Source organism: Camelus dromedarius, chromosome 7 (genome assembly GCF_036321535.1).
Source record: "Camelus dromedarius isolate mCamDro1 chromosome 7, mCamDro1.pat, whole genome shotgun sequence".
NCBI classification, from domain to species: Eukaryota; Metazoa; Chordata; class Mammalia; order Artiodactyla; family Camelidae; genus Camelus; species Camelus dromedarius.
Window position 1 is genome coordinate 69,951,178 of NC_087442.1, and position 15,481 is coordinate 69,966,658.

A 15,481-nucleotide genomic window follows, 5' to 3' on the forward strand; every position below is an offset into this window, starting at 1 on the left:
TTTCTTAGGTGTAGTAAGTTACACTGAGAGTGGTGGAAGAAATAAAGTTGCTTTTATTTTCTCTTAGGCTAGTTTGTTTTTTTTTACTCTCCAGTCCTTACAGGATCCCCGTTACTGTCAGATACGGTGCTTGGGTTTTCTGAGTGCTAGCATGTAGGTTAGTACATGCACTGTGGAGTGGTGGAGCGGTCACTCTTGGTCCTGTGGGATATAAAGGGAGAAGACGTGGACCACGCATTTTAGTAGGTGAGACAGAAAATAACAACATATTTAAAAATTAAATATTAAAAATTTACAAGGAGAAAAATTAACAAGGAGCAAGGATATGGCAGATAGGAGGGTGGGGTTGCAGTTGGAGATGAGATGGTCAGGGAGGGTCTCACTAAGAAGGCAGAAATTGAGGAAAGCCCCCAAGAAGAGGAAAAAATGAGCCGGGAGTTATCGGTATTATTGGTAGAGGGATGCAGAGGGCAGAGGCTCAGAACAAGAGTGTGCCCGGTGGTGCCAGGAGCAGTAAGACAGGAAGGAGGCCTGTGTATTTGGCACAGAACGAGCACGCGCGAGAGAGGAGAGCAGGAGCTGCGGTCAGAGAAGTAACAGAGGTAAGAGAGTAATCTTGTAGGTCATTGTAAGGACTTCAGCTTCTATTAATGTCAGATGAGAAGCCACTGGGCCGACACAAGCTGAATGACGTTTAAATAAAATCACTCTGACTGCTGTAAAGAGAATAGTTTGAAGGAGTAAAGAATGAAGGAGAGCAGTTAGGAAGCTATCAGAATAATCCAGGCATGAAATGTGGCTGTTCAGACCAAGCTGGGAACAGGGGATAAGGTGATAATGATATTATATATATATAAATATTAATACATGTATATAGTTTCAGCTCAATGAATGACCACACTATGCTTATTTATTCCCACACATAGTAGTTAAATTCAGTAGGCCAAAAGGCACTCCATTTTTTTAAACTTAAATCCTTATATAATACAACAAAACTACAGAGTGTTTAACATTCAAGTCTTAAATCTTATTTCAATTCATACAACAAATATCCTTGCTTCAAGAGAAGTCATATAACTTAAATATATATTTGTGTGGTTCTACAGGTGGCAGGTAAAATTTTTTTTTCCTGTCATTTGTAATGTGCATCTCACCAAGAGCCACAGTTTTTAACGTTTCTGATGGAAAATCACTGGTTATGAAAATTATGTGTCTACCAATATCACCTGAAGTATTTGGGAGGAACAAAAATGAATAAAATCTCTCAATATTTTATAGTGCTTAGACAGTTTGCAGTAATGAATCGTGAAAAAGTGGATTTAAATATTAGACTGATTCAAATAACCAGTTCTCAGCAATCCCATTTTTTTCATCATGACAGTATTTTCTGAAAATTATATTAAACGTTAAAATGTATCATTGGTGGCTGTTTTGAATTCCTGTCTTCTTTACCAGTCTTCGGCTTCCAGGCTGTCTCTGCTTTCATTCATTCATTCAGAAAACATATGTACTGTGGACGTAGTAATTCACAGACTAGCAGTGGAGACAATTACACAAATAAATAAAGTTTGCTGAGTGTAACAATAGAAGTCTGTACAAGAGAAAACATAAGAGAGGCTGGCACCAACCTGCTGACAGAAGGGAAGAAAGGTGTAGGCCCTCTCTAAACTGCAGACTTTTATTAAAATGACAATTTGATTAAAGGAAGCCTTTCCTCTCATGTCTTATATTGTCAAATAAATTAAGCCCAAATTCAGTGTGACCTCCCAGGCCTTTCGTAACTTATGCCAACCTGTTCAAATTCATCTTCATCTATTCCAGCTCCCATTTCTCAGCTCAAGATTGGAGCCACGATCCTGTCTCCCTTCTGTGAACATGTGTTCATGGTGTTCACACCCCTTAGAGGGGGGAAATCATGTCAGAAATCATAGCTGATTAGTGGGAGTGACCCAGAATCTAGTCCTCTGTTTGACACACATTCACTAAATAGTCATGAACTCATGACTCATGGTTAGTTTTATCATAATTAAATGCATCTTTTTATATTGATTATACACATAAACCTAAGATGTGAGCTATAAAAATAGCCAAACTTTTATAATTAGATATTATGTGTCTTTTAAACAGAAATGAAACGCTTATTCTTGAAGTTAGTTGAGAAATCAGGAGACCTGGCTTTTTGAACTACCACTCAGTATGATTTCTAAAACAAGTTTCAGAGCTATAAAAATAGGAGTAGTTATATTTACCCTACCTATTTTACTGAATCGTTGTAAAGATAAAATGAAAAACAGTGGTCAAAATAACTTTGTGAAAAAGAAAAGTTCTTCTTGGTGCTATTAAAACAAGTGAAATGGGCCTAATTTTATTCCTTTTAATCAAAGAAACTTCATATAATCAAGTGGGGGGTGTGTTTGTGTATGGAAGTTTTTCATAATTCATCTGTGTAATCTTAGTCATGTCACTTCATGTTTCTCTTCTCCAGTATATTGTATGAAAGACTACATGTAGCTAGCATATCTACAAGAATCTGGCTTGCTTTATAAATCTGTGAAAATAGTTGTGACGTGCTTTTACAAGACATTTGACTCACGTAACCCTCCTTCAATGACCTTTTTATTACTGACCATCACTAGTACAAAATATGTGATCCTCTGTTTTCTTTACGATTTCTTTATGGACAGAGCGAAATCTGTTTTGCATCTGTAAGTGTAGGAGTCCTTAACTCTAAATACTTTCAGTGCACTCAGACTTAGAAAAAAAAGTATAGGTAAGCTCAAACAGCTCAGCAGTAGATGTTGATATTTGTTAGCTTTTTTTCTATTCAAAATGTGATATTTTATAATATGTAAATTAATTTCATTCGAGAATTTATATGTGCAAGCCAGACTTTGCTGATTTTTTCTTTGCTGATTTTTAAAACGTTTCAGGTGTACAATACATCCATCACCACACAGTTGACCCCTTCACCCTTTTCACCCACCTGCCCCCCAACCCCCTTCCTTTCTGGTAACCACTAATCTATATTCTGTATCTGTGAGTTGGTTTTGTTTGGTCTATGGTTTTATTTTGTTTGTTCTTTGTGTTTACTTGCACATATGAATGAAATCGTACAGTATTTGTCATTCTCTTTCTGACTTATTTCACTTAGTGTAATACCTTCAAGGTCCATTCACATTGTTGCAAATGGCAGGATTTCACTTTTATGTCTCAGCACTATTCCATTGTGGGTATAGATGCAGACAGAGATATACCACATCTTCTTTATCCATTCATCCATTGACAGATACTTAGGATGTTTCCATATACCGACCATTATAAATAACGCTGCAGTGAACATACAGGTGCATCTATCTCTTTGAATTAGTGTTTTTTTGTTATTCAGATAACCACCCTAAAGTGGAATAGCTGGATCATATGATAGTTCTCATCTTAACTTTTTGAGGAACCCCCACACTGTTTTCCATAGTGGTTGCACTAGTTTAATGTACTTTGCTGATTTAAGTTGCTTGTTCATAAAAAGTATGAGTGAAGGAAGAAACATGGAAAATGAAATGCTCAAGATCTCAACCCAAATTAATGACAGTTTCAAATACAAGCATTTTACTTCTCTAATTTTGAGCTATTTTAAAATATATCCAAGCTGTGTAACATTGCTCTAAATCACTCTCGTCGATAGTCCTGCCCAAGGATGGAAATAGAATGTATTCTCACAGCATATACATGTGCTTAACAATTTTTTTCATTTACATGAGGCTTGCATTTACTCACTGTAAAACACAAGCAAAAAAAAAAAAAAATAGAAAGTTACCTCAAATCTATATATGTACTACTGAAATTTGGAAGAATATGCATTTATAAAATTTACATGAAAATTCTCCTGAGGTTAATTCTGTTATCTTTATACTATGAAAAGAGGAAGTTGTGGCAAATCACATATTTTGAAAATGTGTATTTTAATAGAACAAAGTTTGGTATTCTAGATTGAAAGCAGCTTTGAATTTAAGTGGCTTTAGCACTATGTACTTTGTCCACTTGGCATATATTTAAACCAAATTTAGATTCAGGCAGCAGATTGGATGTTCCATCCCCTGAGTTATCCAATCCAGAATCAAATGTAGCAGTGCCCGGATAAGATCACTAGGTAGGGTAATGCCATGGAACCCTGGGGAGCCAGGACCAGCTGAAGTTCCTGAACTGTTGCCACTCAGGGCAGTAAGAAAAAATACAGGGGATGGAGAAAAAGGAAAAACAGATGACATGATTCCTGTGTTTGAAAGTTTTAGTATATATGGAAAGAAAAGTGGTCGATAAGGAAAATAATGTAAAACAACGTGGAAAATTCAGAACTCTAAAATACTTGTTAATTTCTTCATATACACCTGCAGCTCAACGATTGCATTTTCATAAATTGTAAACATGCAGCTGTTTCACTTTTCATTCTGTCATAGTCTTAGTGTTTTCCACATCATAGAGTGGAAATCACCTAAAACGGTGATCTAGCCTAGCGAGTATATTCTCCCTTGAGGAAGCCGAGGACAGTGGATTAATCAGCTTGCGGGATGTCACAGCAGCTAGGAAGTAACCAAGCTAAATGTGAACATGTTTGATTATGGAAGAGAGAAAGTATCAACAGTCAACGATCAGCAGTGTTGGTTCATAAAACACATTTCTGAGAAATAAAATATTTATCTCTCCGAGAATAGTTCATATGTTCCTTTTTGAAAAATGGACTAATTTTAATTTCTAAATGCTAAATATCAGTCTCTCTCTCTCTCAGTCTTTCTCTTACATTTGAAAGCATTATTAGAATTGTAGAATTATTGGGTAAAATAAACTATAGTATTTTATTGTAGTCTTTTTTAGCAATTCAGGCTCCCATTTTCTGTAAAATGAAATTCATATCAGCCTAATAGCCCCATTGATTCCTGTAAGGTCCCCTCCTGTGTGTGCAAGTGGTTTTTGTTTGTTTGTTGATTCATTCATCTTCTTTCATCTCATTTTCCTTTCCTATTCCATTCTTCCCTCCATGAGCCACCATTATAATTTATGTAATGTCTATTATTTATTTGTAAAATATATAATGTCCATTAGTGTGAATATCATTTTAATGTACATAAATGTCATTGCCCTAAAGATCAGATTCTGTTTCTCACTTGTTTTCACTTGGCAAATGATTTTAGGATGGAGCCACCCTTTGGTGTGAACACTTGGTGTGGTATCTTTCCTAAAACTCTGCTAAGTGTTTCCATCGTGAGCATTTCGTACGCTCTCATTGCCCGTTTCTCCTGATACTGCCACCTCCCCACAAGTAGATATTCATGAAGAAGATTTCTGGGTCAGAGGATATATGTACATGTGCTTAATTTAACAACGTTCTGCCGAATTGTGCTCCAGAGTGGTTGCACTTACCTGCGTTCCTTTTTAAATAATTACATGGTTATAAAGTGTATACAAGCAGTTTTACTTTTTCATCCTGACATAGTCATATTCTTGCATCGTAGAGTGGGGATAAAGCTGAACAACTTCCTAGCAAGTAGAATCTCCCTTGACGTCAAGGACCCCTAATCCCATGTCCTGGTCAACACAGTTTCTGGCTTTCAAACATTTTTCAATATGATGAGAGTTAAGTGACCCATCATTTTTGCTTCATTTGCACTCTCTCATCACTAATGAGTCTGGGCGTTTCTTCGTGTGCTTCTAACACTCATGCATTTCCTTCTCTGGGAATCGTCTTCATTTTACAAATCACCGAGATAGTTCTGTTTTTTCTAGTAGAGTATAATTTTTATTAATTTTTACAACAGCATAAAATATAAGACACAAAGACAGTGATCATCACAAGGGTGATGAATTGTGTAGTGCCTGCCCCATAAATATTTGTGGAATAAATAAATAAAAGTCATGAGCTTTTGGGTGATATATGTTTAGATATACATTAACCTCTAAGATTTTCACTATTAATGCAAGAATTTTAAGCCGTATGATGTTTTTGAAGTAATGATAAATATTAAATACAGACAAAGAAATAGCATACAGGAAATTGTGTATTATAAAGATAAGAATAGTTTTTGCCAGTTTGAGGAGCATACAAAATTAAGTAATCCCAAAAGTTATGAAAACACACACGAGAATATTTTATATTGATTGAATTTTTAATTCCAAAATTACTTGATTGTGTCTATTTTTCAGTTTTTAATAACGTGTTAGGTGTAAGATTTTGAATAGCAAATTCTTTCATTACTGTTGCACTTTCAAAAAATTCAGATTATCTTAGTTTGCCTATTAGAAGTTATTAGAATAGGCATTTTTTATTAATTTTTTTATTGAACTATAGTTGATTTTCATATTGTGTTAGTTTCAGATGTACAGCAAAGTAATTCATATATATGGGTGTATGTATGTATGTGTGTGTGTGTGTGTGTATATATATATATATATATATATATATATATGTATGTATGTATATGTATATGTATATATATACTTTTTCAGATTCTTTTCCATTATAGGCTATTACAGGGTATTGAAGATAGCTCCCTTTGTTATACAGCAAATCTGTTGTTTATCTGTTTTATATATAATAGTGTATATCTGTTAATCCTGTACTCCTAATTTGCTCCCTCCCCTCCCCTTTTCCCTTTGGTAACTGTAAGTTCATGTTTGTGTTTCTGTTTTGTAAATAGATTGCTTTGTATTTTTTTTTTGATTCCACATATAAGTGATATCATATAATATTTGTCTGTCTTTGTATGACTTAGTATGATAATTTCTCGGTCCACCTATGTTGTTGCAAATGGCAGTATTTCATTCGTTTTTATGGCTGAGTAATAGAATAGGCACTTTCTGGGGATATAATTGAAGTATCATCTGTACAATCTCAAATTTGACCAATTGGTTAACATACATGTTGACGTAATTTAAATATAAAGAAAATGTGTTTGCTCATAATGCTAACCAACAGCTATAACCATTCATGTGCTCACTACCTTCCAGGAATTATTTCTAAACCAAAGTCAGTGCAAAAAGTTTCCTTAAATTTGAATACACTTAACATTTAAATCAATTAAATGATAAAACACTACTTTAGTGAACTTATATGTAGTACATTCAAACAATTTTTGCGTGCAATTTTAAATAGTTTATAGGAATTTACAATTAATGTATTTTCAAAAATATCATATATGAAAACAAATCATACTTAATTCTCACAACTATTCAGGCCATCTTACTAATTAATAGGAGTAATTTGTACATTCACTTGTTTATTTTAGTATGGCTCCTCTAGCATTTGAGGGAAGTAGGGGAGGCAGTGGAAGAGGAAGTTGTTGTTAAATGACTATGTTCGAGTAGTCTGTCACATTTCCTATAGTATCTGATGCTCACCATTGGAACCAATAATAAAAGAGTAAGAAAACTGGCAAAATCTTTTGAACTGCAATATTGCACTGATGCTAGTGGGAAACCGAGTAAGGGGAAAAGAAGTTCAGCTGGTGTATCTTGGGACAGAGCAAATCATATGGTTCATGACCTCAGGTATATATCTTGGTGAGATCTTAGTCATCTGTGTATTTTTTCCATCGCTTTTATTAACGATTCTAAATAGGTTTCCTATTTTAAGGGCTAGGAGTATTTTTCATTTCACTGGATAATTAAGTTTTATAAACTTGCCTTTTTATTTTAAAACATGAAAAATGAACAGGGAAATTCAACAGAAGCAGCATGAAGATTATGTAGCTATTTCTTTTAATAGAGTATGTTCCTGCAGAAAAGTGACAATGCAATTTCTGGGTTATAACACCATTAATTTGTTTCAATTCAAAATCTTCTGTTCATCAATGTATTCTTTCTTGTGACTAAGAAAAATATATTTTTCAGTGAGCTTTTCCTCTTTCAGTGCTGTTTTTCTTTAGTGATGTTATCACCGTCTTTTATGCAATTTTCTCATTTTATGTGTACAACAGCCTGAGATTGTTGAAATAAACCTAAGGCCCTTCTGAAGATAACGTTTTCTTGGAGTAAGTTTTAGAAAAGTCATTCTTTTTTGTGTTATTGTGGGCATTTTTATGGACTTCTTTTGCCATTTCACATTATAAAAGACTTTCCCCTACTTGTTTGCAGCTGGTAATATGGTTTCCAATGTATATCAAACTCACTGAAAACTTCTAAAGACTCAATCATGCCATATTTAGAATTTCCCATGGAAGCCAATAGTGAGCAATAGGGAATTTCACATAGGCATCTGTGAAGCTCATTGAAAACCTAATTGTTCAACGAGTATTTTTTTTATTTAAATTTTAACTTAGTCCTGGCATACATACCTATTTTTTCTCAGGTAAATCTGATAGCATTCACAAATATCTGGGCACTATAACTTCGGATGGTTTCATCTAATTTATATCTAGCTCACATAGCCACATATTAGGACCTTGCAATTTGTGCCGAATATGCACCTAAAATTACTTGACGGCTTGTATAAAATGGACCAAAGAAACTGAATGTAAAATGTTTAAATCTTAATTATGTTACTGCTTTTTTGGTATGAAAATTATCTTCCTATAAAGAGAAGAAAGATGAAATTCCTTGTAACCAGTCAAGCAACATAATTTATGGGACCCAGTGCAAAATGAAAATGTAGGACTCTTTGTTCAAACAGTGTTAAGAATCTCAAAATGGCAGCAGTAAAGCATTAAACTAAAGACGAGGCCCTTCTGAGCACAGGACATCCTACTGTACAGACCACACACACCCATGAGGCTGCTCTCTGCGTGACATTCCTGCTGCTTCTACTCAGGAATGTCTTGCATGCAGTGACGAAAAAGACCCAACATGGGAATCTTTTTCATCTGAGCAAAGTTTTATCAGAGCAAAGTTGAAACTATAACAACTTCTTAAAGGGAGCTTCACAACAAAATCCCAACGACTTTTTTCTACCACTCCTATTCCATAAGAGAATGGAAGTTTGCACTCTTCCAGTTGTTTGTTCTCCATGGAAAAATTATAGTTTTTGGTGGTTGCAGTTATTATTATCTTCCCACCCAGAATTCATTTAAGCAATATATGGTCAAGAATGTTTTCTTTATAGCAGTGTGAACAAAATGCATGTGTTTAAGAATATTTAATAGATTTTCAATAGCAACGTTTTGCATGTTAGATACATTTTATACGGTCAGGTAAGTTGATGAAATCAAACCCCTTATGGTTTTGGTATCAATTTTCCAGAACACTTTGAATTGATGTTCTCTGAAATGGTGTGCTGAGTTGGTTTTTAAATGCAAATCAATGTCTTCTATGCCCTGTGGACCCAGATGAGACATAGCACACCTTTTTATTTTATACGTGAATTTGTCTTTTTAGGCATGCAAGTGTTGGAATGGAATGGAGTTCCTTTAACTTCTAAAACATATGAAGAAGTGCAGAGTATCATTAGTCAGCAAAGTGGGGAAGCAGAAATATGTGTAAGACTGTGAGTTTTTCCCCATCTTTTTGTTTCCATTTTTTGGCTATTCATGGCTCTTTTAATTTAAAATTGTTAAGGTGGAACCTTTGCCAGTCAGCAAGATTTCTCGTAATTAGAAAATAGAGTGAATACAAGTTTTATAGATTTCTTGTGTTCGGATTCAAAGTCTAAAGCATAGAAGGAATTCAGCTAATTTTCTTTCTGATTATGTCCCCTTTCATGCTTTTATTGGAACATGCGTCATTTAAATGAAAGTCTGAACCCATTTAGATTTCATGGATGTGTGCCGTATATCAAAATGAACTTATATTTAATCTATAAAGATTTCACCTTAAATAATCATTTTTATCAGCTGACTTTTAACAGCATTGCAGATATATATTTGGTTAGAAGGGTGAGCATGCTTTGAAATTGCTTTTTATCATTAACCACTTCTCATTTACCTACTGAAAAAAAAAATAATCAGAGTAGTTGGGGAAAAGGACGTTTGTCTCAGGTTTCCTCAGTTGCTTTCTTAATTTGTTTTTGTTTTAATTTTTAGGGACCTCAATATGCTATCAGATTCTGAAAATCCCCAGCACCTAGAACTTCATGAACCACCAAAAGCTGGTAGGTGAAAGCAGTTTGCTTCCAAATGTGGATGAAGATGCAGAAGTAGTTATAGAGGCACATGTAGCTGTGGATGAAGATATAGACGTAAATACAGACACAGGCAAAATAAATTTATAGACAGATAGATGTTTATGTATTTATTTAATCATAAAGAAAATGAAAAGCATTGTAGCTGCTTATTTAGCATTCTAGGGAAACACATATTTATATATTAGACCCATTAAAGAAATTCATATGAAATTTTTGCTCTGTGAGTTCACATTTTTAATTCTTTAAAAATAAATTTATTACATGAAAGTAATCCATTGAGCTATTTATTTTGGGCCCTAAATAATTTTTAGATACTACTAGGTTCTTTTTAGCATAACTGGGTTTTGGGACACTTATAACCTGAACCTTTTGGTTACCTTTTTAATACTAAATTAAAATCAGTATGCAATTTCATAAGTACATGATGAAGTAGATTTAATTCTTTCTTAGATAATAAATATAGTCTATGAATTTAGATCACTTACAAGATTAAAAATATCACTATTCTTTTGTTCACGAAGTATTTATTGAGCACTGTATATGCTATTGCCAGCATTTCTAAGAGTCTGGGTTAACTGCACTAAACAGAACAAACCAAGGCCTGTAGAAATGTTCATACATCTGTAAATATAAACATACTCTTTGAAATTTCCCCCGTAAAGAAATAGATATGTAACACTTCAAGAAGGAAAAGCAGCCCATCATACAAATTGAATTCCAGTGAATAAAACAGAATATTTTATCACATATACAGTTCTGTATGTAAACTGTTAAAAAAAAAACATTTTTCTGAAGATATAATAGGAACCTTGATATTCTTCTGTAATTCAGCATTCTTTCACTCTTCTCTGCACCTTCTTTAGAAATAGATACATAAGATACAATTGCATTTATTCTTTTGAGCTTGTTGTGTAACTAACATTTTGACTTTGTCAGCTAGAACTCAGATAAATTCCATGGTATTGAGTACCTGTGACACTGAGACTATGTGAAGCCTTTTCATTTTGTTGTAGTGGATAAAGCGAAGTCCCCAGGGGTGGATCCTAAACAGTTGGCAGCAGAGCTCCAGAAGGTTTCACTACAGCAGTCACCCCTGGTTCTGTCGTCCGTCGTTGAAAAAGGATCTCACGTTCATTCGGGTCCTACATCAGCAGGATCCAGTTCTGTTCCCAGTCCCGGGCAGCCAGGGTCACCGTCAGTGAGCAGAAAGAAACACAGCAGCAGCAAGGTGAGGAGTGTTCACTGTCACCTCCCGGTGACATTTTCTGTTCCTCGTTCAGACTCGGAAATAAATACGATAGCATTGTTTAGGGTGTTTTTGATGTGATTTCTTCTTTCCTAATGATCTACCAAAACAACAAAAAAACATGTTTTTCCTTTTCTCGATATATAACTGATCAAGATGTATCAAAATGATGTATTTCTACATCTCTTAAAATATTTTAGCAGTTATTGTTATGGGGCACTTGAAAACTCTGGCTGATGCTTCGTGTCCTTTTTCTTTGTTGTTGCATAAATCTGAGCCTCTTTGTATGTGAGATATATCTTTATCTTTTCGGAAAGACAAGATATACATTACATTAGATTTTTTTCACTCAAGTAAAAGGTAAAAAGAATGCAGAAATGCAGAGAATTTAGGACAACAAGAAACAAGGAAAGCTAGTAACACAGTATTGTCATTTTGAAATTTAGCCTTAATTCCATACTAATAAATTTTCTCTTGATGCACATCTTCATTTGGAACAAATGTTTCTAATATTATTATTTCAGATTTACTGGGGAATTAAAAGAAAACATGAATTAATTTTTAACCTTATAAAATCAGATGAAAATGTAGACAATTTGTAACTTTTCCCTCATAAATTTGGTTACTAATAAACTATCCTCATGGTTGATAAATATATTAGAACAAGTATTTTTTTATTTAAACTCAAATAAATATTTTTCTTTATGTAGTGAGATATATGGGAAGGACAGGCTATGCTTGAATAAATTGACTGGTCTTCAGAAAACAATTTTTTTTATTAATTATAAAAATATAGCCTATGTCACCAAAAATCCCTTTTATTCAGAAACAAAAAAGAATGATAGGGTGATCTTAATCACAGCATCATAAAATGACTTGTTTCAAGCTAAATATGGTAAGATTTCATGAGGAATAATTTCAAGGATAGTTACACTCAATTTCAAAATGAATTTTACCACAACTGTATTTTACCACATGCAGTTATGTGTTAATTTTGAAGAATCAGGAGACATGGAGGCTCCTTGAGTTACAGGCTAATATTTCTAATTCCTTTCTTGATATCTCCACACAGAAGACCTGAAGACATAATAGGCTAGCACAGTTTTCACATTATAGTTCTGCAAGTCTGTCATCTGGGTATTTTGACCTGTTTTCATTCAGCAATTGACATCATCATCTTCCCAGAAAATTAAGTAAAAATGTAAAAGCCTCTTCTTTTCTCTTCATTCACTGAGTCCTAATCCTGTGAATTCTAATTTTCTAATTAGTCTCTGACAATTTTCATCTTCCCTGAATTTGCCAGTTTCCTTCAGCAAAGCATCATTCTTTTTTTCCCAGCATTATTGTACTCACTACTGGTAACTCCACCCACCAGTCTCTCTTCCTCCCTCTTAAACTAGCCTCCAGCTATCTGATCTGGGCACAGTGATCTGATTGCATCACTATCCTGTTTAAAATGTATCCCTGCTACCTGGAGTGTCAGCTTTCCTACCTGAACCTGAGGCCCTGTCCTGCTCATTCTTGAAAGGGCCTGGTCAGTGGCTTTCCTGGGAAGATTATCACAGAAAGCGTATTGTTGTCAGATCTTTACAATAGTCTTGCTAATAAGCAATCTGTTTATGAGGTTTTAAACTCACTCCTACTTTCCACGGACATTTTTAAATGCCACCTCAGTGTCAAGGGTCATAACTGGTACCTAAGACACAAAGATGGGTAAAATCCTTACCTGCGTACTATGCAGACCAGTGGCTCTTATACATGATCCCAGTCCAACAGCATCAGCATCATCTAGGAACACGTTACAAATGCAAATTCTTGATCCCATGCTAGGCCTTCTGAATCAGAAACTCCAGGGATGGGACCAAGCAAACTGGGTTTGAGTAAGTTCTCCAAGTGAGTGTGATGCCCCTTCAAGTGGGAGAGTGCTGATCTAAGTACAGATGAAGAGTGATACGTAGACAAATTCAGTGAAGGTATGATGTTGGTGGTCATTAAGAAGTGAGTTCACTTAGGAGAGTAGGGTTAGGGAAGCTGGCATTTTGCTAATGTACCGATTTGGCAAAGGGGAAAAAAAACCAACATCCCAAGGAGAGAGTGCAACATGGAAAAAATCTCAGAAACAGAAAATTGCATGCCTCAAACATAGGTGTACAAAAGACAGAGGGGCAAGAAGTAAAGGAGAAGCCTAGATGACTGTAAATTAGAAGAACTTGCCTGACCTTTACAGTCTGCAGAAAATGAAGAGCCAGTGATAAGCAAAAATGAAATGAGGATGACAGGAAGCCTCCCTGCACGACGTCTTTCCATATTCTAATTGTTCCTTAAAGTCAGGAGTTATCTTTCCTTCCCCCCTCCTCCCTCCAAAGTGCCAGATGCTTTATGTATCCCTTAAGACAATTTGTATCTTCATTATAGTTCCTTGTTTGCTTATTTTATCCTCCCAAATGAGCTTCTCACTCATGAAGACCCAAGAACCATTTCTTATTTTCTTTATAGCTCCCTAAGCGCGTAGAAGAGCAGCTTGCACAGAACAGTAACAAAATAAATATTGTCAGTTAAAACATCAGGGGCACCTGTGAGTTTCTATAACATTGTGGGGGTACAAAATTTGATTTTTTTTTTTTGTAATAGACTAATGAAGTTTTTTTTGGTAATGATTAGAAGATGAAACAGGTATTGTAGGACAAACATCAAGGAAGTAACATTGACAGGTTTTATGATACATGGTAATTCTTTTCTGTGCCAGAAATGTGGCCTAAGTAGATTTTACAGAAGTCTTGTTAAAATAAAAAGTTATAGAGCTGCAGTGTCCAGGACAGTAGCTGCTAGCCACACGTGACAGTCGAGCACTTGAAATGTGGCTAGTCCTGACTGAGATATGTTGAGTATGGGAATTACACAACGAATTTCTAACACTTTGTATTGAAATGCAAAATAGCTCATTACAATTTTTATATTGATTTCTTGGTGAAATAATATTTTTAATAAATTAGATTAAATAAAATATGTCAGTAAAAATTAATTTCACCAGTTTATCTTTACAGTTTTAATGTGACTATTTTAAATAGCCTATGTGGTTCATATTATATTCTACTGGACAGTAATAGTGTAGAGATTACTTTTTAACTCTTAGTAGTAATAACAATAATCAAATCTGGTTGTTTTTGAGATATATATATATATATATATATATCATTGATGAAAAGGCTATTAGCTGTTCATCTCTTGGAAGGTTTATCTTCAGCATTTAGCTGGTATTGAGTTTCTCAAAATATTTTTGCTGAATGAATGTATGAGTGAATAAATAAATGATAAATCTTGACCCATCAACATGTAGTATGCATAAAAGGCAATCCTTTCTTTTATTTGTCCTCCAAATCCTACAATGTTAAAAAATTTATATTTTGAGATTAGAGAAATATCAGGTGATGGTCTGAAACTTTCCATGTTCTTGAGTCAGTTAATCTAATATGTCCAAATATAGTTCTTCAGGTAATTTAGAAAATTATAGTTTTAACATCTTTGTGTTTTTATTAGGTATGAGACTAATTATATGTTAAATTATAAAATATTAATATAATGGAATGTATTAAAACTAAAATATTTAAATCATAGTTCATATAATTATCCATTTAGATATTCAGAACACCATCTATCAAACATTTTGAATAATTATTCATAAGTAATTATTAGTCTATTAGTAGTACACTCACTTAAGTGATAGCTTCTAAGTAAATGAAAGTAAAGTTTGAATTTAAATTATTTAGATATATGTTTAATTTATATTTAAGTATATGACATTTTAAATTATTATTTTGTTTACTAATTCAATATGAATTTTTACCTTCAGACTTTTATTTTCCTGCCTCAAGCTGCTTTATTTCTGAACTCTAATGAAACTTTCTTCATTTTATCTTTAAAATCTGAATAGTTTATTATAAGTCATGGTATAAATAAATAATTCAACTGAGGTCCTTACTCTTTTTTTTTGTTTCGTTTTATTACAGTGTAGTCAGTTTACAATGTTATATCAATTTCTGGTGTACAGCATAATGTTTCAGTTATAAATATACATGTATATATTCTTTTTCATGTTCTTTTCCATTATAAGTTACTAAGGCACTTATAAATTT

General features: G+C 33.9%; 1 protein-coding gene across 5 annotated transcripts in view; it reads left to right on the forward strand.

The window, feature by feature from the left end:
• Positions 1–15,481, forward strand: part of PCLO (piccolo presynaptic cytomatrix protein) — a 310,859-nt gene that overhangs the window by 229,049 nt on the left and 66,329 nt on the right. For all 5 annotated transcript variants that reach the window (XM_064487619.1, XM_031454792.2, XM_064487621.1 and 2 more), the window contains exons 11-13: positions 9,358–9,466; positions 10,002–10,069; positions 11,116–11,330. In XM_064487619.1, the coding sequence (XP_064343689.1) occupies positions 9,358–9,466; positions 10,002–10,069; positions 11,116–11,330 (392 nt within the window). The remainder of the gene's footprint in view (positions 1–9,357; positions 9,467–10,001; positions 10,070–11,115; positions 11,331–15,481) is intronic.